We start from the raw sequence: 25,589 nt of genomic DNA on the forward strand, positions 1-25,589 counted from the left end.
AATATACTGGCAGACATCCTAAGCAGAACTACCACGGATGCCCACGAATGGATGCTGCATCCAGACATCTTCAAAACCATTACAGGGAAATGGGGACTACCAGAAATAGACTTATTTGCATCCCCACACAACCACCAATTGAAAAAATTCTGCACGAGGGCATACCACCCACTTGCTTGGAAGGTGGACTCCCTATCCTTCAGTTGGCAAAACCTGACAGCATATGCATTTCCACCTCTTCCTTTGATGCACAAGGTGCTATTGAAGATCAAAGAAGACCGTCCAAGGATCATCCTGATAGCTCCAGACTGGCCGAGGCAGCATTGGTACCCATTACTGAGGAGTACGTCTCGGGAACAAATATGGCCTCTGCCCCTAGTTCCCTTACTGTTAACACAGAACAACTTCAAAACCCTGCATCCAAACCTAAAAACACTGCAGCTGGCTGCCTGGAACATTGCATAAGACAAAATAACCCAGATTTATCTCAAAGGGTTAAAGACATTATCTTGGAGGCTCGCAGACCCTCAACAAGAAAAAATTATTCAGCAAAATGGAAAAGATACCTCATTTGGAGTACAACAAAAGGAGAAAATGTGTCACTGGTAAACATAGCTAACATCCTGGAATACTTGGCAGAGCTCTTCCACAATGGCCTGTCCTATTCTTCCATTAAGATTCATGCATCAGCTATTTCAGCAGAATACAACATGGACCCTCCAGTCTTCTCGCATCCTCTGCTCAGGCAGTTTCTGAGAGGAATTAAAAATGTAAAGCCACCTAGGAAGCCACCATTGCCCGCATGGGACTTGAACTTTGTGTTAGAAAAGTTGACACTCCCTCCTTTCGAGCCAGCAGCAACAGCAGAATTACAGTACTTATCATGGAAGACTGCTTTCCTGCTTGCAGTCACTTCAGCAAGAAGGGTTTCTGAACTACAGACATTAATGGCAGTACAGCCCTTCCTTATCTTCCATCAAGATAGTGTCCATGAGAACTAATCCTACTTTTATGCCAAAGGTGGTCTCCAGGGTATCTTTAAACCAAGCTATCCACCTGCCTACATTCTTTCCCAACCCACAGAACAAGGGAGAAAGACTGTTGCATACCTTGGATGTACATAGACAATTGCGTTACTACCTGGACAGGACCAAGAGCAATAGAAAAACTGACCAGCTACTGGTAGCATATGCAACAGGAATGGAAGGAAAAGCAATTTCAAAACAGACAATCTCTAAGTGGATAGGAAATTGCATTAGATTTTGTTACTCTCACCATGGGAAGAAAACTCCAGAAAACATCAGACCTCACTCTACAAGAGCTACAGCCACTACCACAGCTTTTTAACGAGGAGTGGCTACCAAAGACATTTTAGAGGCTGCTACTTGGAGCTCCGTGCATACATTTGCCAAGCATTATAATCTACCCTTATACTCCAGATCCCGAGCAGGTTTTGCCACTGCTGTTTTGCAAGGGATCTTAACTACACCATAATCTTATTACTCCTCCTCCCCAGTTTGGCTATGGTATTCTACCCATTTGTAAGGACTGCAGATGCATCCTTGAAGGACATAGTACAGTTTTGTACCTACCATAAATGTAGATGTCCGAGGCATGCATCTGCAGTCAGGAGTACCCAACCTCCTTCCCCTCTGTGGTACTCCTAGGGTATTTGCCCATCTTGTAGCTAGCTGGGGGAATCTATTACGGTGTATTTGTTTGTATATATGTACATACATGCTTATTTTTTGTTTGCTCTCTACTATTTGGAACCATTTGCATTTATCCAAATTTAGCCTTCCTAGAGGGCACCTGGCATCTGGGGCAAGAAACACTGAGGAAAATGGCGTCGGCTGATACCTTTATACCCGAAGAACTGCAGCTATGACGTCGGGTGAAGTGCGACATCAGCCGAGGCCAGACCCAGACTTTGGAATCCGGCCGACCGAAGGGCTGCCTGACGACAGGACAACCCATTTGTAAGGATTGCAGATGCATGCCTCTCGGACATCTACATTTATGGTAGGTACAAAACTGTACTTTTCACTTACTGTGCCTTACAAACCTGAATGTCCTGGACCTTCTATTTCTCCAAGTCCAGGATCTCCCCCATTACTAGAACTAAACCAAGGGGTAAGTGTCACACAGACAATACCATTTAGTAATACCATTTAGTAATAACCAAAGGAAAGACCCAGCCATGCTAGTTTTCACTGTGCATTCTGCCTCCTGTAGTAGATGGCCGTGGAATGTATGCAAATGACCCCTTAAGGATGTACAAGTGTTTCAGCTACAAGGCTTCTGAACGCCACTGACATCAGGCTTGATTTTAAGCTCTGTTTCTAAATTGTAGCCAAACAGTCCTCTTGTGCTATATTGACGAGGTCAAAAAAAGACCAAAGCAAGGCCTATCTACAACGTTTGGGGGGTTGGATTAATTGGCCTGAATGCAGCATGGGCATTCAGAAACCCTCTAGAGGAAACCCTGGTACATCCTTAAGGGGCTGTTTGAATATATTCCATGGGACTCTCCACTGCAAGAAGTTGAAGATATACATTAAAGACTAGCCACTCTTAGAACTAGTGACCTAAATTTCCAATGGCTAAAACATGGTAGAGGGGACAGGTTTATAACCCAGAGCCCTTCTACACCATACCTCTCAACTGTCCAGATTTTTCGTCTCATATTTTGGTCTTTTCTTCATAAAATATATGGTTTTCTGACACATCACTGGGATGGGATATGGAAGTTTCACACCTAACATTTCGTACGTTTCGCACCAGAATGTTCACCTCTCACGCATTTCACCCCAGGAAGTTTCAGCCCCCAACATTTTGCCCCTGTGTACTTTTCGTCCCCATGACCTGCAATTTTTGCCCCCAGCTATTCATTATATTCCAGAATGTTTTCTGTTTCTGTGACCTGACTCTTTCAGCATAAATGATTTTTTTTCTGTACGGACGTTCAGCTGTACACCCCTTTCTATAGCTTCTTAGACGATGGCTTGTTCAGATGAACAAAGGAAGTAAATTGCTGGGGATGTTGACTGATTTGCTGTGATGTTGAACCACAGTCATGTTTTTGTTGGTCTTTCAGCATAATGTTTCTCTGAAAACTAGTAAATGTGTTTATTAAAATCTACCTGACCCAGCATTGACCTCCTGTTTGCAAGTCTTTGTTCATCTGAATATGCCAATGTCTAAAAACCTATATAGAGGTTCAGCATCACAGCAAATCAGTCAAAATCCACAGTATTTTGCTTGTCCTTTAACTATGCATTCAGTTATCTTGAAACGTGGGAAGAAGTTGGTCTATGAGAATCGCATTTATCTTTTCTCAAAATAAATGTCTGAAGACGTCCATGCCGTCTGGGTGTGTGCAAAAGGTCAACTTGCAAGAGACATGTATGGACCAGAAGAATCAGTGGGGAAGTTGTGAATGTCATCAATCCCCACAACCACGCAGCACAAGCAGTAAGACCCGAAGCTGCCGGACTCATCAACAAAGTAACTGCCAGGGCAAGGACAACACAGGAGACACCATAATAGATCCTCATAGAAGTCGTTTCGGGAGCCCATGGCAGTGCTGAAGCTCTTCTACTGAGGAAAGAGCCACTGAAGAAAACAATTTGATCAGCAAGACATCTTTGAGTATCCCAAAGTTGCCTCAAACCATTGATCAACTTGTTATCCCCAAGGAGATCAATGCCAATGGTATCCAGCAGTGGTTCCTTCTACATGACTTGGGTGGGCTCTTGCTTAAACTTTACAGTAATTATGCATAATTAAATTGTTTAAATTTTTTCTTTTTGTGAGTTTTGCTACACTAGTGATGACGTAGTGATGGAAAAAACTACACAAGTTAACTAAACATTTAACACTCTGAGGTTATTCCCCAACAGTTCAGTGTTTAGAAAATGCTAAAAGTAGGCATTTGATAAACAATAGACCCGTACTGTCTGCAACAGAGACTTGTAATAGTTGCCAAGATAGATAAGGGACGTAGATGTTTGCTCTCTGAATTCTAACACAGCTGCAATACAGAGCATCATTAGTAAATATTGGCCAGTAGTCCAACAATTATCAGAGTTTGCCAACAATGAGTTGAATACCCAAGTTTGGATATAGAAGGTGCCCAAACCCTTAAGACTCACCTTTGTTATAAAAAACTAAGCACGGGTACATTAAGTGCTATATGTGTGTCTACTGCATTCATTTGTACACTAGTAAGCACTGCTGTGAACATTTTAACTTGTGACATTGAAGTTTTATTGGATTACTCATGGTATCTAGTGGCATTTTTACTTTTTATCTTTTTACTGGTATGAGATTTATTGTAAATTCTTTCCACTAGTTTTTCTTGCTCTTAGAATTTTTACTAATATGAAATTCTCGGTGCTTTGCATCAGTATGTGATGCATTCATTTTCTAATTTTGTATGTCAGTTTCATTCTGCCCTGAAATTTCCAAACATTTTCATCGCTTCATGCTGATTAGCTACCTGTATATTTTTTTTTTTTAAATCATTGATGTTAGTCTGTTATAATTGACTTTTTTTTTTTTTTTTTTTTTTTTTTTTTTTTTGAGTATTTTGCCTTAAAGTACAACAATTTGAGACACTTCCTGACAGTGAAGTCATTAAACTGGTAATTTTTGACATCTTTTTGCTTCGGTTTCCCTAATAAAACTGCATTGTTCTTTTACATTAACTAAGAAGTGAAATTTTGAAACTGCGGCAATTGTTTTTTGGTACCAATTTTAAATGGAACTATAAAATCTGATATTGTTAGTTTTCATTTTGTCCTCGCATATGGGTCTGGATCCAATCCATTGGATCCGACTCAGCTGATACTAACCTCGTGGCAACGAAAAAGCTCTTGGAGACCTCCCCTTACCCGTAATGTACCTCTCCCTGTTACCCCAGATCTCGTTTGCCACTTGGCAAATATGTGGTCTAAACCTTCTGCTCTTGGACAGTCAGGTGATATTTACAGATCTTTGGTAGTGCTATTAGTTTTTCCTCCCCACCTTCTATTCTGAATTCTTTTCTCAACAGTAACAGTTTTTTATTAGGTTACTTTCCCTTCCTCCTGTATACTCTTTACTGTAACCTTGCTACTATAGTTAGTAGCCTTACCCTTCCCGTATAAGTTTTTCTTTCTTTGTGTTCTTTTTTATTGCACTTTCTTTTTCTCCCTGTCTGTGTGAGGACTCACTGTGTGTGTGTGGGTGTGTCTGTGATCTCTGCCATATTTTATCCTTCCAAATGGCTGAGAAACACAGTAAGCTAGCTGGCTTTAAAAAATATACAAAGTGCGGTCACAAAATTCCATTCAGTGACTCACACACTTTGTGTTTACTGGCTTGGCCTCCTCCAGCTGCAGGAAGACACTATTTACCATTCCAACCACAGGGCCCTGGTTAAAAGAAAAAATAAGCTTATTTTGAGGGGCATGTTACCATCATCCTTTGAGGCCAAGTCCATGGCTAAGTTGGCTCACTCGAGCCCTCCTGCTGCTTCCTCCAAAAGTTGAGATAAAGGAAAGAAGAGACCTTCACCTCCAACAGATTCCTCACAGCTGAGACCTAAAACTTCTAAAACTGATAAGTAGCTTGGTCGGAGTCTTTGGCGTCAAGCACTTCCTTCTCTTATCTGGCTTCTTTGGCTCAGAGTCTATCCAGTAACGATAGGTTGGAGCCGTTGCAGTCTGATTCAACCTCCAGTCCTTTTAAACCCATTGTCTCTCTGCCCAAGGACTCTGTACTCCCCTTTTGTAGACCCTGTACCTTTGAAGGGTACCGTCTCCCTTTCTGAGCAGGTTGAAGTCTCCTTCGGCATTCTCTTCCTATTCCACCAGAAGCCTTATGGAAGACTACATGGAATGGATGGTCCTGAAAATTGTGGGAGCAGGGAGTTACTAAGTCCCTCTTGGCTTCGACCCAAATGGTCCAAGGTTTATCCAAGCCACCCACTCCCCCTCTGGTTCCTCCTCCAAGTTCAAGACAAGCCTTGGAGTTATTGGATCCAATAAGCCCAGTGTCTTCCAGCTCGGATCAGGGGATTTCCCTTTCTTCAGATCTGACCTTTGCTCTGACCTCTCCTGCTTTTTATGAGCCGAAGAGCTCTGAGCCATAGCAAGCTTCACAGGCCACAGGTGCATTCAACTCCCAGACCTTCTGAGCAGTCTGTGCACCTCTGGTTTCCATGCATGTGAGCTCTGTGCCGGCTTCTACCCCAGGCGAGCTGTCTTCAGAGCTGAAGAGGACTCCATCCCACAGGCATGGATTGTTGGAGCCTGAGTCCCTCTCCACTCAGGAGCAGTCAGCCTTTGGGGCTGTGGAGAGAGCTATAGCTGTTACTGCAACTAGGAAGTCACCCCCCCCCCCGGGATCCTCAGCCCCATCTATGGCATCTACACACACTTTCTGACAGGGGCATTCCACAGGGAGAGTGGGACCTTAGGCCCTGCCTCTCATGAACCTCCACAGAGTATCCCACTGAAGAGGTCCCTCAAAAGAGGTCTTGCAAAGAGGAAGCATTTGGACGACTCCAAGGAGTTAACCACAGAAGACACAATGAGGGAGAAAGGATCCCTACGGTCACCTCCGGAGGATGTTTTCTTTGGGGACATGGAGATTTTAAAACTGAGAGGTGACTGGCAATCCAGTAATCCTTCACCTGAGGAGTCTATGTACCTGGCAGCCTTCGGATCCCAATCCTCTATTCCTGGGTCACTCCGCCTGCCAATAAGCTTATAGAATTGATCTCTTGGCAGATGTGGGAGAGCCAAGATTCCATCAAGCCAACACCCTAGAGGCCGAACAAGATAATCACCATACTTGCTGACAAAACATTTTGGACAAAAGGGGTTGCCGTAGATGTCATGGTCGTGGCAACAGCTAACAAAAAGGAACTATCAGAGGAGAGTTCCACTATACATCTTCATAATAAGGATTCCAGTATGATGGATAGATGCGAGAAACGAGTCATTTCTTCAGTGACTTTTGCCTTACAGTCACTAAAGTGAATTTCCCACTTCACTAGTTCACAAAGGGATGTGACTAAAGAGCTACCAGATACCCTTGAGAGAGCCATAGCTGAGGGGTCCTAGAAAAGGCTGCACCCCGACTGGCAACCCTACATTCTGTACCTGCTTCTTCCATGAGGCTGATCGTGCATGCAGCCAATGGAATGAGTGTAGAGTGGTGGGTTCCGGCATATCTGAGGAGGCTTGACTGTGGATGCACCTGTGCGATTGTACGGAGCCTTTTAAGTCTTTGTCAGCACATCACTTTTCAGTCCCAAGGTCAAAGATGTTATCCAGGTGTGAAAAGGATGGCAAGACCCTTTCTGCCATAGGCATACGTTTTTCTGCCTCTGAGACCTTACCCCAAGAGTCAGAGAGGTTGTGGTAAAATGTGGTTCAAGAACTCACAAGGCTCTTACCTGCACACACACGGAGAGAGTTCCCCCCAGGGGCAGAGGGGGAAACAATTTCAGATGCTGCCCTTGAGGCAGAGGAGGCCCAGAGAGCCGAGGGTCCTGAGAGCCTTTCTTTGGGAAACCATTTCAGCGCTTCTGAAAGGAGGCCTGATTGCCCGCCTCTGGAGGCATTCGGGGGTAGACTATCCCTGCACTGGAGAGTCTGTCTAAAAATAGCCACCAGTGTATGGGCACAGAGCATAATATCCAGAGAATATCTAATCCCTTTTTCCAACCAGCCCCCCCCGAACAGAAGTATCCCAAAGGTTCCATTCAAAGGGATCAAGTAGTCATTCACTTTCAGAAACTGCTGGACAAGAGTCATCCAAGAGGTCACCCCAAACCAAAGAGGATTCGGAACTTACTCAAGGTTCTTTTTAGTTCCAAAGAAAATGGGACTGGAGAAAATTTTTAGATCTCTTCAGATTAAACAAGTCAGTTCAGTGCCACAAGTTCTGAATGGTCATGGTACAGTCCATACTTCCTTTTTTGAACAGGAGGATTGGATGTTCTCCGTAGATCTTCAGGATGCATGCTACCACATATAGATGGAACAGACTATCCAGAAGGCATCTATGCTTCTGGGTGGGTGCCAGTCATCACCAGCTCAGAGTGCTGCCCTTTGGTCTCACTACTGCCCCCAGTGTATTCAAATGCATAGCAGTGATAACGGCTCACCTGAGATGACAAGGATTCCATGCGTTTCCCTGTTTGTATGACTGGCTCATCTCCGCCTGACCAGGCATCTATTTCTCTGAGCAAGCTACTGTATTATCCAAATCTGCAGAGAGCTAGGTGTAACCGTAAATTACAAGAAATCTGACTTGGACCCTTCTCAAACACAAGTTTTTTTAGGAGCAGTTCTGTACATGACTCAGATTCCAAAACTTCTACCTCCCAAAGTGTTGACAATCAGGCGCCAAACACACAAATTGCTCTAGAAGAAGATAGCTGCCTGTCATGTCTTATCTAGGTTCTATGACTGCAGCTGTAGTCTTTGTTCCACTGGCAAAATTCCACATGTGATTACTACAATGGCTTCTGGCTGCACAGTGGTCAATTATCCACCAACCAATGTCTTATTTCTCATTACAGACACCTGTAAAAGATCCACCGACCTTTTGTTCCCCCACAACCACAGGCCATGGTGACCACGGATGCTTCCCAGATTGGGGGGGGGGCATTATCTGGTTAAGACTGTCCATGGCACCTGGTCTGCCGCTGAGGCCAATGTACGCAGACATCCTGGAGATGAGGGCAGTGCTTCTAGCACTGCAGGCCTTTGACTGCATTTCCTCTGAAAGCAGTGGCAATTCAATCCATGTCTTTGGTCTGGTACATAAGCAAGGAGGAACCAGATTCATACCCTCTGTCAAGAAGTGCCCAGAGTGTGGCAGTGGGTGATCTCTTCCAACCACTTTCTTGAGCAACACATTCTGGGAAAGTCCAATGTGATAGCGGGCAAGTTGAGCAGATCTATCTTCGAGTGGTCCCTCAACCAGAAAGTAGCGGAAACATTTTCTGCAGATTGGGGCAAGCCTTGCAATGACCTCTTTGCACATCCCCTGTGAACAAATCCAGCAGCTCTGGGGGGATCTCGAGGGATGTTCTCATACATGGTTAGCCTGCTGGTCTCCTGTATGCCTTTTCCCTACTCTCTTGATCTACAGATTTCTCCAAAAAGCAAAAAGGTAGGAGAGAACAGTAATCCTCATTACTCTGTTTTGGCCTTGACAAATCTGGATTCCTCTCCTTTGGCCTCATTTACAGAAAAAATCCTGTATTCTGGAACCCACTCCGATCTCCTGTCGCACCCAGCAGGAATGCTTGAGCCCAATCTTTCCGTCCTCAATCTGACTGCTTGATTCCTCCAATTGCATTTGTAGCCAGACAGCCTATCCTGGTCCTACTCAGTTTGTCACATTTTGCTATCCTCCCATAAGCCATCCACTCAAAAACTTTATAGAAGCAAATGAGAGGTTTGTAATCTGGGCTCAACAACATGAGGTAGATCCCTTCACAGCACCTATCCTTTCTGTTATAGAATTTTTGGCTCACCTCTGTGATAATGGGGTAGCTGCCTCTACAGTTAAAGTGCAATTAGTAGCTGTTTCTGATTTTTCACATTGGAAAAGATAACTTGTCACTGATCTCCCACAAACTTTGCAAAGCCTTCTTGAAAGGGACCCTTTTACTAAGGCCACCTTACAAGCATCTCTCTCCTCCATAGGACTAAACCTTGGTGCTTTGTATTATCATTCAGCTTCTATTTAAACCCACAGTGACGTGATATAAAATTTTTGTCTTGGAAGACCATCTTCCTAGTGGCCATTACATCTGCAAGAAGAACATCAGAAGTTCAGCCCTTATCTTTCCAACCTCCATACCTGATTTTTCATAAAGACAGTTTCCTTTTGCACCAACCCCTCCCTTCTACCTAAAGTTGTTTCTGGGACGAATATCAGTCAAACCATTAACTTGCCCGTTTTTCTTCAGTAACAAAGGTGAATAGATATTGCATCTAATGGATGTCCATAGGCAGTTACCTTTTATCTTCACAGGGCAAAAGATTTTAGGAAGGCAAATCAGTTTTTGCCTTGCAGGCCCCAGGAAGGGCATACCAGTATCCAGAGTTACTGTGGCAAAATGGCTGTCTGATTGCATTTCCTTCATGCACACCAAACAAGGTGTATATCTTCCCAAACCTGTTCAAGCTCACTCGACCAGGGCCATCTCCACTTCGGCAGTTTTTCAGGCTAATGCATCCATGGACGAAATTTGTGTAGAGGCCACATGGCTAGTCATCATACCTTTATTATTCATTACAAATTGGATTTGGTCTCCAGGGGAAGGGCCTCCTTTGGTCCAATCGTGCTGAGAAGCATTCCTCCATGAGTCCACCTGAGAGAAAGGTAGCTGGGGGCTCTGCCGTATATGTGAGGACGAAATGAAAGTTAACAATCTGAGATAAGGAAGTTATGTACTCAGCATAATGTTCCATGTGTATTGTCTCTTTTCATTTTTCCTCGCATCCCCTCCCTCCAAGCCCCCAAACATTTGCTCATGGTAGAATGGGAAGCATAACTTTATTGCTTAGGTTATTTTCCTCCATACTCCAGAAATGGTGGTCTTATGGGCTTCTTGTAAAAATTTTTCTCCATGTTCTCAGTCTGGAGATAATTTTTGGCAAACAAGATCTGAGGTAACAGAAGAGGTGCATTATGGGTAGGATGAGGTGTCCAGGAGCTTTTTAGTTGCCACGAGCTTAGTAACAGCCGAGGTGGATCCTATGGATCAGATCTAGACCAACATGTGAAGAGAAATGAGAATAGACAATAGAGATGGAGTGTGATGGTGAGTACATAAACTTCTTTTTTTCTGAACTTTGGATCTTCAGAAATTTAGATTTTAGTATGTTTCTGCCGTTTGCTGATTGTAGAGCGATTTAAGACAATCTGAGCTCTTTTGAGTAAGCATCTGCCCATGAATATTCCCTGCTGTGATGAATGGATGCCATTCAACTAAACTGGTAGCTCTGGCATTTTTTCTTCCAAAAAAAAAAAAGTTGCATTGGTCATTCCGGCCGACTGTAGTTAACACCTGCATTAAGCATTGTAACAGGAGTATGGTACATACACAGAGAGCTGCTTTTACAGAACCATCCCCTTTATGTACTGTGCATTTTGTCAGGAAATCTGTGTGTGGTAATAAGTTCTTACACTGTCTGGGTTCAAACCAATGTGCTACTATCTGTATGAATGCTCAGTGAGGCAAACATTGTTTGATGTCCTTTTATTCCTATGTTGCAGTATTTTTGTTGTGGGATTTCCTGTCCTCAGGCGACTCGTACGTCTGCGCCTATACAAAAGCTTTAGCTTGGCTGTTGCAGCTGTGTGGGATGTCACACGTAAGGCCATAAACCAGGGGCCTTAAATGTGATGTCTGCACGCACAATCCCCAAAACTTTTCAGGCGCACATGACCGACACATCATGTGTTCACTACTTCACATCAGACGTCTCAAAAAAGCTATGTAACCCACTGGGTTTCTTTTTCTAATTATCTTAACCATTATTGCTTAGACTTGATTTGTTGTAGCAATTTATAGTCGATGTCAGGTAAAAAGGGTAAATGCCAATGCGGGTGCCAGATACCCCAAAAGACTCCCATGATCGGTGTGTTTTTTGCTTGGGCCGGGAACACGACCATACTGCTTGCTCCATTTGTCAGTCGTTTGTGCCGAAGACCCTACGCAGCCATCTGGCCGCGCTTAACCTTTATTTAGAAAACCAGCACCTTAAGTGGTTAGCCCTAAAAATGGATCCCACCTTGGAACCCACATTAGAAACTCAGCGTAAGAAGGCCAAGTTTCCCAGACCCTCTTCCTCTGCCCCTCCATTACAGGACATCTCCCCAGCTGCCGATTTAGGAGCTGAGGAACGCCCAGCGGATCAGTCAACCTCAACAACTACCTTTGTGGAAGCTGTTGCTCAGCCAATGACCAGCACGTGCCTGGAGCCTGCCCAGACCCCAACTACCATCGAGGTCGATGAGGAACCAGAATCTGTAGAGCTTCCGACTGGGATCCCACCTTCGGACATGGTCCCTATCAGACCCGATTCCAGGCCTACACCAACGTCTACCCCATCAAAAAAGAAACTGAAAACCAAGCATACCTCTTCCACTACATAAGGCTTACCTGACTGGCAGTCCTTCACTTCCACCCTGATGCAGGCTTTTATAGCCCTTAGGCCTTCAGCTTCATCCTCCACTGCTCTACCTTTGCTCAGCCCTATGCTTGCTTCAGCCCCCCCCCCCCCTTACATCTCAGGTTAGGGAAGAAGAGCATACCACCTCCTTTTCCTCCTATGTGGACTGTATATCTTACACCTCCCAAATTGGTTCACCTCAGGAATATTATTCTCCTGATGAAGACTCTATAGAGGGAGAGTCACCCCCTGCGGATATATTGCTTCAAATAGGATACCTCACAAATGTCTGATACCCAAAGGAGATGTTTTCAGTTTCTTCAAGTTGAATCCCCTCCCCTTCTGCTGTTCCACCTGTCATTCCAGCATACCTGGATGCCTTTAACTCTGCATCTAAGTCTCCAGATTCACAGCCACCTGCCCCCAAGCGCCCAGATCACTTTTACAAGGTGCCTGATGACCAGAAATTCTTAACCAAACCTCCCTTGGCAGACCCAGCAGGCCACCTATCCTGATAAGCAATCCAGACTCCTTCCCTCTGCCTCACTCCTACCCACAGACAAAGACAGCAGATCTATGGATAGGATTGGTAAGAAGGTCTACACCTCCTCCACTTTGGCTTTCAGACCCATTAATTATAAGACGTATATGACTAAATGTGCTCTGGACTTGGTCTCTCAATCCTCTTCCATGCTGGCCACTATCCCTGACTGCCCCACTAAAGCTGACCTCTCCTCCAAACTTTCTGTGGCTACACAAGTAGCCAGACACTCTATTAGATGCAACTATGATGCTGCAGAAGCATCTGCTCGCACTGCAACATCTGTTTCAGTTCTCAGGAGATACTCCTGGCTGAGACTTCAGAATCTCCCAGAAGACTTTGTCAAAGATATTGGATGCCTCCCTGGACCACAGTTTGCTTTTTGGAAAGCAGTCTGCAGACCTTTTTAAGAATCTGCAAGAAAAAAGTAAAGAATTGCAGGACATAAAACATTTATTGGTGTCTCCTATTCCCAAGTACTACAGAAACTGTCTAGCTAAAGCCACCTTTGTGAGGCGAAACCCAGCCCAGGTGGGCACATCCTCTTTCAGAACCAGAGGAGGTGCAAGCCCACCCAACACAGCCAGACCTGCTGCCCCAGATCCTCAGCCGAGATGGCCCTTTCAGGACAGAGGAGGCTCCAATAATGCACGACTGCCTTGCCCCCCCCTACCACTCTGTCTGCCTCTCCCACTGCCTCCCCTTCTGGCAAACCATCACCTCGGACAAGTGGGTACTGTCCATAATACAAAAAGGATATTTCCTCTCCTGGAAAGCAAAACCACCCACGAGAGATCCCTTTCCCTCCCAAAAACCAACAGCATCTCCTTCCACAGGTTGTGGCAGAGCTTCTGAAGCTGGGTTACCATAGAACCAGTCCCTTCAGGGCAGGAAGGAAAAGGTTTCTACTCCCGTCTCTTTCTGGTCCCCAAAAAAGACGGACCATGGAGACCCATCTTAGACCTCCTTAAGTCTTTACCTACAGGTGCCCACCTTCAAAATGCTGTCACTTCCAACTCTACTTCCACTCATCTCAACCAAGGCTTTCATGGCCACCTTGGACCTAAAGGAGGCCTACCTACATATACCCATCAGACCTTCCGACAGAACATTTATGCGTTTTTCTGGGCCCTCTTCTCATTTCCAATTTACTGCTTTGCCCTTTGGTTTATCCACTGCCCCCAAGTGTTTACAAAATGCCTTGCCCGGCCATTGCCTTTTACAGAACACAGGGAATTCAGATGTACCCCTATCTAGATGACATCGTAATACTGGCAGAGTGCAGTCACCCTCTCAAACCATCTGAATTTCACCATGTCCCTCCTACAAAATCTAGGGTTCACCCTCAACCTTCTAAAGTCTTCCTTGTGAACCCCTAACAGGACAAGATTTTCCTGGGTTGCAGGATCCGAACAGACAAAATGAAAGCTTTTCTTCCACAAGACAAGGTCCAATCCGTGATCTCCCACTTCAAAGAGCTGCTACAGACACTGGCAATAACTGCAAGGCAATTCCTATGAATCCTGGGCTTAATGGCAGCCACCATACCTATGCTCCCACTGGCCAGAAAGCATATGCGCAAGTTAGTGACACCTGAAAAACATTTGGTCCCAGCACCAGAATCACCTGGAGCAAGTAATCCCTCTCCTTCCCTGTCTAAAGAAAGAGATCAGCTGGTGGATCCAACAAGTCCAGATAAACCAGGGGCTGCCACTCCTGCCCCCCCCCCCAAACCCAGGTAATGCATACAGATGCCTCAGATTCAGGGTGGAGAGCCACCATGGCATCTTACAGGGTTCAGGCAACCTGGCATGTGAGGGGAAATGACAGCAGTCTTAGCTTTAAAAACCTTTACCCTTTCTTCTACCAGGGGTTCTTCAAATAGTAACCGAAAATGCCACTGTAATGTGGTACCTCAACAAACAGGGAGGGACAAAGGCATATCAGCTGTGTGCAGACTAACCCTTCTGATATGGGAAGCTAGCCTGTCACCACAACTTGTCCCTGCAGACAACCTACATTCCTTTGCAGGACAGCAAGCAAGCAGATCTTCTAAGCAGGACATCCTCTCCACAATACGAATGGATGCTGGACAGGACCATCCTCCTAGATGTCCACCGGTGGGGCACTCCTCAAATAGACCTGTTCACCCCCCCTCTGAACAGGCAACTGCAGACCTTCTGCTCTAAGACCTACTCCACTCTAGCCTGGAGAGTAGATGCTTTCAACATGTGGGAGGGGAAGTTTCTTTATGCCTCCCCCCTTCCCACTGATTCAGAAAGTCCTATGAAAATCAGGAGAGAGAAACCGAAAATCGTGTTACTCCCTGCTGGCCAAGGCAGCACTGGGTCCTCTACTTCACAATCTAGTCAAGGGCAATCACTACAAGTTAGCCTACAAGGTGGACCTTCTGACACAAGAAAAGGGAACTCTCATCCACCCACACTTGCAGATGTTGTCCCCGACACTGTGGGTGATAAACTTTTGATCCCATTCAGACACCACTATTCAGAGGACGTGCTTTCAGTCTTGAGGGAGGCCAGGAAACTTACAACAAAATCATACCTAGCTAAATGGGAAAGATTTACTAAATGGTGTCTAGACAAGGGAAGGGACCCTTGCATTGCTGACCCCCCCCCCCCAGTTCTTGTGTGTCAACTGATAAAAAGTGAACTTTCCTACTCTTCAGTGAAAGGTACACCTTACAAGCCTTAATGACTTGTCCCCTCATACTATGTTCCACAAAGACAGGGTGACCCTGAGAACTAAACCCTCCTTTTTTGCCCAAGGTTGTCAATGATTTCTCATTAAACCAATCTGTCCATCTTCTTCCCCTTTCTCACCAATGAAGGGGAGACTATACTTCACTCCCTGGATGTACACAGACAACTAAGATTTTACCTGGACAAAACAAAATCCATTAGGAAATCGAAAACTCTGTTTCCTTCCATCCCAGAGCTTTAGGCAAGGCAGTCTCCAAACAAACCATCACATGTTGGATCAGGAAAGCCATCTGTCTTTGCTACTCCCACCATGAGAAAAATCCCTCAATGGGAGTCCCATTCCACCAGGGCAGTGTCTGCCTCCAAGGCTTTCCTAAAAGGTCTGTACACGTCTTCCGTTATGGAAGCAGCCACATGGTCCACTACACACACTTTCACCATACACTCCGTTAGACCAGGTCTCCAGTGAACGGGCAGGATTCGCCAGGGCAGTCCTACAGGGCTTTGTAGAATCCTCTTATGCTTCTGCCACCCTTTCATCCAACTAAGCTGTGGTACTCTCCCACAGCAAAAATACTGCAACATAGGAGTAGAAGGACATAGAATAGTTGTGCAAAATCTTACCATAACAATAGATGTTGGTCTTCCATGTTGCAGTAGTCCTTCCCATCCACCAATAACCCCCTCATCCTTCTTATGTCCCTAGGTCCTAATATCATACACCTTTCACCCTGGACCTATCAATACTACAGAAGGACCCCAGGGTCCCATACCTGACAGCACTGTCACCTCCTGCTGGGCCTTCTACTCTACTTGCTGTGCTTCAAGTTCTGAGGATTGTGCTTGCAGATGTCACATTTAAGGCCCCTGGTTTATGGCCTTACGTGTTACGTCCCGTGCAGCTGCAACAGCCAAGCTGAAGCTTTTGTATAGGAGCCGACGTACAAGTCGCCTGAGGGCAGGAAATCTCACAACAAGAATACTGCAACATGAAAGAGAAGGACATCTATGGTTATGGTAAGAAGTTACTATTCTTTCTGCTTATACACTAACAGTTCAAGGGGACACACTGTTAGAGAATGTATTGCCACCTTTATTTTCTTTTTCAGTTTTTCGTACAATGCTTGCCTTTCTTGTAGGTCATGACCCCCCCCTCTTTTTTTTTTTTTAATTGTGGGTGATTTTATTTTTTCCTTGTGGACTGAAAGCAGTAATTTAGTAGAATTTTTCCTCCATCCCTTCTTTCACACAGCAAGGGGACATTGGGTGTTGAAAGAACTTGGCTGTGTGGTTGAATGAACTTACTAGTTTGCTTGTGAAGTTAACTGCCAGTCTTGTGTCATACCTGCTTCAGTGCATGTTACTCTGTGTCTGACCTAGTTCGGTGGTACGTTGTGATGCATCTGTAATCAGTACATATTACCTTTAGTAATCTGTTATGGATATTTTGGTTATTGTAGTAGTAATCATAGCTTTACAAATAGGGAGCAGTACAATGCTTCATTTAACATACCTAAAATGTGTGGTAAGGTAGCATTATTCCTAATTTTGCTTTACTTTTTTTTTTTTTTTATTTCCCTTGCAGCCCAAACCAGCCTGATTGGGAAATAGCCAACGCAGTGACAATCTGCAATCAAGTTATTTGACAGATAAAGTAATGATGTATTCTCTCTTTTAATGAATGTTAGTGTTTTTTATTTTGTTTTTTTGTTTTTAACTGCAGGTGGTTTAAATTGAGATTTCTGTCTCTTGAATAAATTGCCATTGTACAGACAGAAATGGCGAAGCTTTTAGAACCATTTTCTTACTAAGTAATATCAGGTGCATTGTTTAGAGTGCAGCTCATGTTTCTTGGTATGTGAAGGTAGAAAAAGACTAACATTGTGTACACTTTTCATGTAAATGTTCTAGTTTCCATCTTGGCTCTTCAGGTAATATGTGGGGAAATATACTTTGGGAAGTGGACACTAAAGTGCCAGAGATGACTGTTGTAAAATGCTAGCCTGAATTTACAGGCATGTTCATCTGTGGTGCATGGGAGTAGAATTTAAGGGAGTACAGTGGTTGACACTACTTCTAAAGGAAGTTATTACTTTGATTCAGTAGTGGAGATGTGTGAAACGTTAAGGCCCCATTTGCCAGAGTTGATAGCTCATATAGATGTAAAAGATTCCACTGCAATTGTTGGAGTGTAGGGGAGGTTCTCCTCTGCCCTGACCAAATTTCCCTTAGTATGACTGCCACCTTGGGTTCTCCCTGAAGAGAGGCCATTGGCCTAGTAAGAATAACCTGGTTAACAAAGTATAAATAAATATGTCCATTCTAAATAAAAACTTTGGTTTAAAAAGCCAATTCCAGCTGTCAAGGTATAGGCATTAACATAGTTTTGCAATAGTGAAGTCTACCATGGATGATGATTAAAATTTTCCCCTCAGATTCAGGTTGGTTAGAATTTCTAAATAGTAATTTCTAAGTAGTACCACCTGTTTGAACTCCCCAGGTAGTTCTTTTGATTTTAATTAGTGCACCTAGTACACTTTGCGGTCACAAAACATGCTTACTGTGCCATTGTTGATCCCTGGGAACCACAGTTTTTTTTATGAGCTTCTTTATTCACAGTAGTCATATGGAGTTGCAGAGTAAGGTTTGGTTAGTTGAGTTTTCATGGTGAAAAATAAGATCCATATGTACTTAAAGCGACTGGATCGAATACCAAGAAAGAAACTTGCACATACCCTTAGACAAGCACAGCTTAGTATGCATTGTAAATTCCTGTGACTAAGTTTTAACCACTGGGCACCTGTTAAATTTTAAGTGCCACCTTGAGCGTAATTTGTGCCATATGATAGCAGTAGTTTAATACCCACCATTCTTGTCTGTTTCGTATTCTTCATTGTTTTGTTTTTTTAACTAATGCATGTTTAAGTGGCTCATTCCACAGCCTGCATTTGTGACAACCTAATGCACACTGTATATTTAGTAGCAAATATAATCAGGATTTAGTGCTCATTTAGAACCTTAGTTAATGTAGCAGAAGTCATTCAGGCATGCTTTAGCAAATCATGCAGTTTGGTTTATTTAATATGAATATTTCAGGTGTGTACTTCTAGCCCCAATTTGTTGCATGTTTTTGTGCTTTTGGTCCTTGACCTTTTGTATTCTTGTCATTTCCCTAAAAATGTCATAAACATTTTATGTACAAAGGTGTTTGGGGTTGAATCCTGTGTACTTTTTAACTTAATTCTAAAATCTTTTTTATTTTCACATAGGCTTGACAGTGGTGACATTTAAAATTAACATGTTAATTTAATTTCTGTGCCTTACAATCATGTTAATGTCAGACTAAGCAAGGAAATGTTTGTTACATGAGGGTTGAAATAACTGCATGAGTTAAGGTATTTTGTAGAAAATGTACATTTAAAGGCTTTAGAACAAAAGGTCAGAGACTGTGCATTTATTTCTCCAATTAGCCACCTGCAATAGAGCAGTTTCCCTGTTTGAAAGGCAAGCCCCCTTTGTTCTGTACATGCTTTAAATGCACACTTTTACAGATAGTTTGTATAAAATGTAGCAATTTTTTAACAGTGTTTTAGAATTGTGCATATTGAAGAAAACATGTTCTGTTTGAGTAATAATGGTCTGTATAGTTTGATAAGATTAAGTGAATCAAGTTTGTTTTCTGCCAAAGATTGATTTGTATTGACTTTTAAAAGCAGATTATTGAAATTTGCTGTTTCTTTCCATAATGAATTTTCAATAAATTCAACATTTTTGAAACTCCTGCAGACTTGAATTTATTTCACTGTGTAAATTTTGGAAAACTGTTATGCATGTGCCTGATAACCCATTTAACTAAGTCTGCTTCTTTCATATCTCCATATTGGCATAATCACTAATATTTGCATGAACTCTTCTCTAGCAGTAGTTAAATCTGTTGTCACAAATTTAGTATGTAAAATAGTCACTCCCTTATTGATGTGTTCTTTGTGTTTCACTGTTGCAGTCATTACATTTGGGTAATCCTGCTGGCAGGTTGCCCTCAGTCGGCCTGAATTCCAAAGTCCTGGGTCCTGCGTCGGCTGCTGTCGCCCCTTCTCTGACGTCAGGTCGTAAGGTATAAAAGATGCGGCCGACGCCATTTTATTTAGTCTTTCTTGCCGCGCGGTGCCCGAAGCAGAAGCAGTTTGCAAGTGCCGGTCGGCTGACTCCTGAGATTGTCGTGCTCTAATTTCAGATCCGAAGTCTTCCATGAAGCAAAGTACCCCGTTGGGGAAACTTTTTTCTTGCTTCAGACCGATGTCAGAAAAAGTTAATTGTATTTCTTGTGGGAAGCAAATACCTCATAAGGACTTTCATTCTTACTGTATTCCTTGCCTAGGCCCTGACAATAACGTTTCAGGTTGTCTGTTTTGTGCTAGATTTAACCAACGCACTATTAAGCGTCGGTATAATTTTGCATTAAACTATTTTGGACGCAGGTTTAATTATCCAGAAATGTCGGATAGCCATCCGACTACCGGAGTTCACAAAAAACGCAAAGAAAAAGATAGACAGCTGAGGCCCAAAACCGATGAAGCTTCTCCTAAGCCATTCGCCGGTTCTCAGGCACTTTTGCAGCCCCTGACGCTCGCTACTTTGGAGTCGCAGGCCACTACCGACTCCCACTTGGAGTCTGATTTGCCACTGGAAACTCAAGGTATTGGAGCCTCTGACTCTATTCCTTCAGATGGGTCCGGAGCCGCTGGCTTCTGAGGGTGTTTTCAGACCTAAACATCTATACATTAAACCGACTTTAAAGGCAAAGACTAAAGCACCTTCAAAGGCAAGGAAACTCAAGAGCCATGTGGACAGGCCTCCATGCCCAAAAAGATGCTCAAAGTGGCCGAAGACTTCATTACCTTGATCAGGGGATGTTCATCGTGCATACAGCTGCAGTCATTACAGATGGGTTATCCTGCCGTCAGGCGGGTCCTCGGTCGGCCGAATTCCAAAGTCTAGGTCCGGCATCGGTTGTCGTCGCTTCTTCCCTGACGTCAGTGCGGCAGGGGTATAAAAGAGGCAGCCGACGCCATCTTCAGTTTTTCTTGCCGCGCGGTGCCCGAAGCAGAAGCAGTTCGCAAGTGCCGGTCGGCCAGCTACTGAGATTTACGAAAATATTTCAGTCTAAGTCTTCTTGAAAGCTAAGTACCCCGTTGGGGAAACTTTTCTTGCCTCAGACCGATGTCAGACAACATTTCATGTGGGAAGCAAATACCACATAAGGATTTCCACTCTTTCTATCTACCTTGCTTAGGCCCAGACCACGACGTCTCGGCCTGCCATTTTTGTGCTAGATTCAACAAGCGCACTATTAAGCGCCGGGCGGAGTTCACCCTTCACTATTTTGGTAAAAAATTTAATTGTATTATGTCGTTGGATACTCCGACTCCAGTTTTGAGTAAAAGACGCAAAGATAAGGACCGACTACTGACTCCACGCTAAGGCCGACTACCGGTACTCTGGTTCTCAGCGAGGCGCCTACGCAGCCCCTGAGTACCGATGACACAACATTGCCGGTGTCTTCAGTACCCGAGGTCGCAGGCTCCTCTGTCCCCATTCCTACTACAGATACCGACGCCACTCTTGGGGAAAGTCAGAGTTTAGACAGGCCTGCCATTTCTCAAGGTGTCTTCAGGCCTTCCTCCTCTATTAAAGCTTTCACTAAATCTAAAGCAGCCATGAAAACAAAAAAAACAGGGACCTCAGACCCCTTGTCAAGGCCCCATGCCTAAAAAATAGATGCTCAAAATGGCTGAGGATTTGATTACTCTTATCAGGGGTTCTCAACCCCCCTCGGACAAAAGGCCCAGATTAGAGGAAGACTACCCTTCCTCAGATCAAGCCTCTATTACCTCTGAGCATTTTGAGGACCAGAATTTTATCTATTCTCCTTTCAAAGACACTGATGCAGAGGAGTCTAATTCCTCAGTCCCCCCCCCCCCCCCCCGAGGACTACATTGAGGGAACACTTTCACTGGGAAGGCCAAGATTACTCTGATTCCAAGAAAAGGTTCGGGGATTTTCTCTTGCTCCCCCAGCATAGGCCCCTAGCTATCCCTCCTGTTTTAGATATATTGGATGATGTGTACACAGAAGCCAGCCTTAATCCAGATTCTTTACCTCCAGCTCCTGTTAAACTAGACAGGTATTACCGGGTTCCTGATTCACACCATTTCCTATACAAAAGCCATACTGCTGACCCAGAAACTATTTCACAGGGTCCCAAGGGAATTAAGGCCTCTACTGCTAAAAACCCATTACCTTCAGAGAGAGATTCCAGTGCTTTAGAAAGGTAGGGGGAAAAGGTGTACACCTCGGCCACTTTAACTATGAGGGCATTAAACTGTCAGTTTCATATGTTAAAGTATCAACAGTTTTTGTTATCTCAGTTGAAAAGTAAAATGACACAACCAGAACTACCAGATTTAAGAGTTGCAGGATTTGTTGCATGGTGCAGAGCAAGTGGGTAAACATACCTTGCAGTGTGGTTTTGATGCTTTAGAGGCCTCATGTAGAGCTGCTGTTACGGGGTCTGTTATACGTAGACATGCTTGGCTCAAAGAGCAAGCCTTACCAGATCATGTCAAAGCTAAATTATCAGATGCACCTCTTCAAAAAGATGTATTGTTTGGTGTTAAAGCTGAGGAGGTACTAAAGAAAATGGAGAAAAAAGCGAAATCAATGCAAACAGTGAAAGATTTCCTGCAGGTACAACCTCCACGTTTCAGCAGAAACTGGCCTTCAAAAAATTGGTCCTTTCCAGCCTCGGACAGACCTCAAAGGGGCAGATAAAGGCACCCAAGGGGTAGAGGGCAACCTCAAGGATCTTTCAGAGCCAGACAGTGGCAAACACCAACCCCAAGAGGTGGAGAAGATAGAGCACAGTCATTTAGAAAACAGACACAATGACTTCCTCCTTTACCTGCCAAGCAAAGCTTTAATGGCAGCACCTTTGGGTGGAAAACTGGCATTATTCTCAAAAAATTGGCATATTGTTACAAAAGACAAATGGATTCTGGACATTATAGACAAAGGCTACAGGTTCCACTTTCATACCCTTCCAAAAATGAGAGGCATGCCAAACCTGTCACAAAATCAAAGGGCAGAGGCACAAAAACAAATTTCAGCTCTCATGGACGTGAAAGTGATTCAAGAGGTACCTGCAAAAGAACAAGGTCAAGGGTTTTATTCCAGACTATTCCTGGTACCAAGGAAAGACAAAGATTTTGAGACCTATCCTGGACCTATCCATCCTAAACACATATTTACAGGTACCAAAATTCAAGATGCTCACATTACAGCAGCTTCTTCCCATGCTGGGCAAGGAGTCTTGGCTGGTAACATTGGACCTCAAGGAGGCATACCTGCATGTCAGACAAGATTGCAGAAGATACCTCAAATTTCTTGCAAGTTCAACCCATTATCTGCATTGCCCTTTGGCTTATCTACTGCGCCCAGAGTGTTTACGAAATGCCTGGCATCAGTAATCGCCTTCTGCAGACTACAAGGAATACAAATCTACCCATATATGGACGACTGCCTGATCCAAGCGGACAGCAAGGACATACTTCTGAAACACCTGGCGTTTGTAATAAAACTGTTGAACTTTCTGGGATACACGGTCAACAAAAAGAAATCAAAATTAATACCCTCTCAACAAATAATTTTCCTGGGTGCCAGCTTGAATACAACCACCCAGATAGCCTACCTCACGCCAAACAAGGGCAACTGTCTCAGTACTTCAGCAAAATGGCAACCTTCACCAGGCTGACTGCAAGGAAAGTCCTGCAGGCTCTGGGATTCATGGCATCTTGTATCCTACTTATCCCATGTGCAAAGCTGCATATGAGGAAACTTCAATGGTACCTAAAAAAACTTATGGTCTCAACACAGCCACATCTTGGAAACAATTATACCACTCATTCCATGCCTTCAAAAGGAATTTCTGTGGTGGGCTCAAGCATGCCAAAGAAACATAGGTCTCCCTTTCTGTGTACCTCAAGCAACTCAAATCATCACAACAGACGCCTCAGACTACGCGTGGGGGGGGGGGGGCACACATGACAAATCAGTGCATTCAGGGAAAATGGTCCCAAAAAGAGAAGCACCTACACATCAACCAAAAGGAAATGCTAGCCGTGCAAAATGCTATTATGGCCTTCAAAGACCTACTGCATCCAGGCCAGCTATTGATAAGGACAGACAACACCACAGTGATGTGGTACATAAACAAACAGGGGGGAACTCATTCATACCCCCCTGTGCAGGCAAGCCATGACCCTATGGAACACAGCACTGGAATTGCAAATTCAACTACAGGCACAGTAACTGCCAGGGAAGGAGAAAACACTGGCAGACAGCCTAAGCAGAAATATGACAGATCCACACGAATGGAAGTTGCATCCTCAAGTTTTCACAAAGATAACTCTGGCATGGGGACAGCCAGACATAGATCTCTTTGCTACCCACAGAAATTACCAGTTGAAAAAATTTTGTTCAAGGACCTATCATCCACAGGCCTGAAAAATGGGCGCACTTTCTTTCAATTGGACAACTTTGACAGTCTATGCCTTTCCGCCTCTTCCTCTGCTGTCCAAAGTTCTATTAAAAGCCAGAGCAGAGAGGCCGAAAATGATTCTCATTGCTCCAGACTGGCCAAGACAACACTGGTATCCGCTCCTGAAGAGCCTGACACATTCCCCACCATGGATCCTACCCCTAGTCCGTCTTCTGCTGTCCCAGCACAACTACAAGACTCTTCACAACCAGCTCAAAACCCTAAATCTAGCTGCATAGAGAATTCCTTGATTTCCCAACAGACCCTCCTCTCCAAGGAGGTGCAGGATGTCATCTTGGAGGCCAGAAGACCTTCTACTAGAAAAGCCTACTCCACTAAATGGAAACAATTTTGTGCCTGGAATCAAGAAAAGGGCCAGAATCCTTGGGTAATAAATTTACCTCAAATTTTACAGTACCTAGCTGAGATGTTAAACAGTGGACTTTCCTTCTCCTCCATCAAAATCCATGCTTCAGCCATTTCAGCACAATACAACACAGATCCTCCTTTATTCTCTCTTAAGACAGTTCCTCAGAGGGGCAAAGAATATAAAACCCCCAAAGAAACCACCAGTCCCTGCTTGGGACCTCAACTTTGTATTGGAAAAGCTGACCCTTCCTCCCTTCGAGCCAGCTGCTTCAACAGAACTACAATACTTGTCATGGAAAACAGCCTTTCTTCTGGCTATCACTTCAGCATGCAGGGTTTCGGAGCTACAGGCCCTCATGGCTGTGCAACCTTTCATCATTTTCCATCAGGATTTCCTTACGAACCAACCCTACCTTTATGCCAAAGGTAGTATCCAGTGTAGCTTTGAATCAGACTATCCACTTACCTACCTTTTATCCTAATCCACAAAACAAAGGCGAAAGACTACTGCATTCCTTGGACATTCACAGACAACTTTGTTATTTGGACAGGACAAAGCCATTCAGGAAATCCGAGCAACTCTGTGTCCTATGCTACAGGTGCTCAAGGAAAGGCCATTTCCAAGCAGACCATCTCAAAATGGATAGCCCACTGCATACACTTTTGTTACTCATTTCATGGAAAAACTGTGCCTACAAGCATCGGATCCCACTCCACCAGGGCCACAGCTACCTCTGCAGCTTTCCTCAGGGGGGTTCCTACCAAGGACATTTTGGAAGCAGCCACTTGGAGTTCAGTGCACACCTTCTCCAAACACCATCACCTTCCTCTATACTCTAAATCTAGAGCGGGATTTGCCACAGCAGTCCTGCAGGGCATCCTTGCTCCTTCTAGTTCCACTTAGTGCCTGCCACCCCTACTTAGCTTTGGGATTCTTCCCATCTGTAATGACTGCAGCTGTATGCATGATGAACATAGTACAGTTTTGTACCTACCATAAATGTAGATGTTAGGGTGCTCATACAGCTGCAGTCCAGGTTACCCCCCCTCCGACCCCTCTTAGGACAGGCCTTATGACAAACACCTTCTCATACAACCTATTTGGGGTATTCTTTTATGGTGTATTTGCTTGCAACTACTGTTTTTTGATTATTCTATATTGCATGATT

The 25,589-nt window shown here is 44.2% G+C and overlaps 1 protein-coding gene across 4 annotated transcripts in view; it reads left to right on the top strand.

Moving 5' to 3' along the window:
- CD99 (CD99 molecule (Xg blood group)) overlaps positions 1-19,232 on the top strand; it is an 809,645-nt gene extending 790,413 nt beyond the window's left edge. For all 4 annotated transcript variants that reach the window (XM_044072520.1, XM_044072519.1, XM_044072522.1 and 1 more), the window contains one exon: positions 17,041-19,232. In XM_044072520.1, coding sequence (XP_043928455.1) covers positions 17,041-17,066 — 26 coding nt within the window. In that variant the 3' untranslated portion in view covers positions 17,067-19,232. The remainder of the gene's footprint in view (positions 1-17,040) is intronic.
- The last annotated feature ends 6,357 nt before the right edge of the window (positions 19,233-25,589 follow it).

Source organism: Protopterus annectens, chromosome 5.part0, assembly GCF_019279795.1.
Source record: "Protopterus annectens isolate FY-2018-M chromosome 5.part0, PAN1.0, whole genome shotgun sequence".
Classification (NCBI taxonomy): Eukaryota; Metazoa; Chordata; order Ceratodontiformes; family Protopteridae; genus Protopterus; species Protopterus annectens.